The 2,742-nt window shown below is 40.7% G+C and overlaps 1 protein-coding gene across 1 annotated transcript in view; it reads left to right on the forward strand.

The window, feature by feature from the left end:
• The window catches only part of Btc (betacellulin), a 41,478-nt gene that overhangs the window by 23,778 nt on the left and 14,958 nt on the right, over nt 1-2,742 (forward strand). Inside the window, exon 2 of the mRNA XM_055595347.1 lies at nt 654-752. Within this exon, the coding sequence (XP_055451322.1) occupies nt 654-752 (99 nt within the window). The remainder of the gene's footprint in view (nt 1-653; nt 753-2,742) is intronic.

The following is a 2,742-nucleotide window of genomic DNA, read 5'->3' on the forward strand; positions in this document are numbered from 1 at the left end:
CTTTCTTTCTTTCTTTCTTTCTTTCTTTCTTTCTTTCTTTCTTTCTTCTTTTATTTTATTTTTTTGAGACTTAAAATTCTTACAGAACCACCACAATGAGGTGAGAGTATGGGTTGATGGTGGAGAGCTTCCCCAGTATGCTTGAAACCCCTGTTTAATACCAACAACAAAACATTTCTCATGGATTTATATCTATTTGACATCCCTCCAATGGAAGTATGCTTGGAAGTTCACCTCTGAGAAGCCGCAGAGCTTTGTGGCTGTGGGGGATGGAATATCTCCTTTGCCATGTGGGCTCATCATTTACTCTCTCTGCATCTTCACCCACGAGTTTATCTGGTGGCTGTGCTCCCGTCCCTCTACTCTCTGCTTTTGTGATGAGCCTCCCCTGTGGACGACAGCCAAGTCTCCTCCCTGAAGAGGTGTGTGTACAGGAAGTGATACTGACTTGAAAATTCTGTCTTTACACTGAGGTGAACACATAAGACATGATGCTCTCTGATCCCCTTCTTGCTTGGAAGAGGATAGCGTGCAATGGAAGCTACAGGCTTAAACTGTTTTTCATAATGGGTCATGACATCGAGGGGATGTTTTACATTAAGCTAAGTTTTAAGTTTGTTTTCTGGTTCTTTCTGTTTGTTCTGGATCTGCAGGTCTTGCAATTCTCCACTGTGTGGTGGCAGATGAGAATACAACCAGAACGCCTGAAACCAATGGCTCTTTCTGTGGAACTCTTGGGGAAAACTGCACAGGTGATGTGTATACTCATAGTTAATCCTACAAAGTTGAGGCTCCCCCAGGCTTAATCTTTTTTTAATAGTATTCATTATACTAGGTGGTTCTCTGTGCATAGAGTAGAAATACTATGTACTGTGCTGAGTAGCATGCATGCCATACTCTATTCTTGTAAGGGTTTTCTAAGTGAGGTAAAAATTAAAAACAATATACTGTATTTATGTATTTATGTAATAGTATAAGAATTATATGATGTAGTTTTAAGCGGATGGGAAAACTTAAAGTTACAAAACCCCAAGTTTACCCCACGGAAGTTCACACAGTCTATAAATAGCAACTCTGTGAATTGAGCCCAGTCTCCCTGATTTCAGCGCCTCAATGTTTAACCATCATGTACTGGAGGCATGTCTTAGTTACTTTTCTGGTTGCTTTGACAAAATACTTGATGAAAGCAACTCCAGGAAGGAAAGATTTATTTGGGATCACGGTTTGAAGGTACAAGGTACCATGGCTATGTGGTCCTGGAAGCCTGAGGCAGCTGGTCACATCACACACACAATCAGGAAGCCTTGTGAGGTGAACACTGGAGCCCTCTGGCTTTCTCCTTTATGTTCGCTCAGGCACAGTAGCTAAATCAAAGCTGCCACGCACATTCCGGATGGGTCTCCCCATGTTAGTTAAGTCTCTGTGATAACATCCCTAGAGACATGCCTAGAGGTGTGTTTCCTGGGTGATTCTGAGTTCTGCCAAGTCTTGAGTGGACATTAGCCATTTCTCCCACTGTTACAGAGGTGTGGTATTCCAGACTCCATTGTGTGACATGTTGGCTTGGATTCATGAATTCTTGATGCATTCCACCCTTTTATGTATGTATTTATTTATTTTTGTCTAGTCTATATCCCAAAAGGGGGGGAGAAGGAAAGGAGTTTTACCTATTTTACCTTGGAGAGGCTTGATTTGATATTCTCAAAGGTGTTAGGCTAGGGTAACAGGCTGTGCACCAAACTTGGTCCTCGAACCACTACTTGCTATTGTTGGCTAATCTAAGTTGCTCTTGTTTCTACATATATTTCCATGATCTGACCCTCTACCGGAATTGTTTCTAATTTTAGGAAAGAAATTAAAAACCGCAGGTCACTTTAAATATTTGGGTATTGTGGAGAAGGACCTGGTGCACTCCCTGGAAGGTTCACTGATGTGAGGGTTCTTTGACTAGTACCCTGGGAGTACTGTCACAGAGCCAAAGACGTGCTGAGTTGGTCTTCCTTTTGTGAGTCGCCAGTTCCGGCCCAGTGCAGTGGGGGTGGGCTACAGGATGAACATGGGCCATGACATCTGCTGGGGTCTTAAGTCCTGCTTCTGGGGATCTAGGCCTGTCACTTTTTTTAGCATAACAAGGTCAATTTTGTGTTGCTGAATGTTTTCCTTCAGTCTGGTTTCAAATATCATAAATGATGGCATTTTCCACATTATCCCTGGTAAAAATTTTTCCATAATCTTAGGGTTGAAAATGTTCAAAAATCTTCCTTGCCATACTTTGTCACAGTAAGTACATTTGACAGTTGTACTATTCAAACAAACTTTGAGGTATATTATGCAGTCATTATTAAAATATTGATTTTACATAACAGATATCTTGAATTTACTCATTGTGTTTAATTAATGTTATGCCTATTGTATATCAGTGCCACATGTCCTTCTTCCGCAAGATGCTGGCATTCATGATCCTGTTGTGGGCTGATTTAGATAGCTCAGAGAAGTGGGATTATACAGGATTGTAACTTTCATACAGGGGTCAGTCATACAGGACATTGTGACTGTCCTGTTTAGTTTAGCATGATGTTCTTCAGGTGAATTCAAGATGCCATGTATTCAAGGGTTTTCTTCTTTTACATGACTGATTATTGCCTTATTGTATATGCTGCATTTTCTGTATCCACTCATCTGTCAATAGACACTACTATCTATCTATCTATCTATCTATCTATCTATCTATCTATCTATCTA

The sequence above is a fragment of the Psammomys obesus genome, unplaced genomic scaffold, assembly GCF_907164565.1.
Source record: "Psammomys obesus unplaced genomic scaffold, mPsaObe1.curated_primary_1811, whole genome shotgun sequence".
In the NCBI taxonomy this organism is placed as follows: domain Eukaryota; kingdom Metazoa; phylum Chordata; class Mammalia; order Rodentia; family Muridae; genus Psammomys; species Psammomys obesus.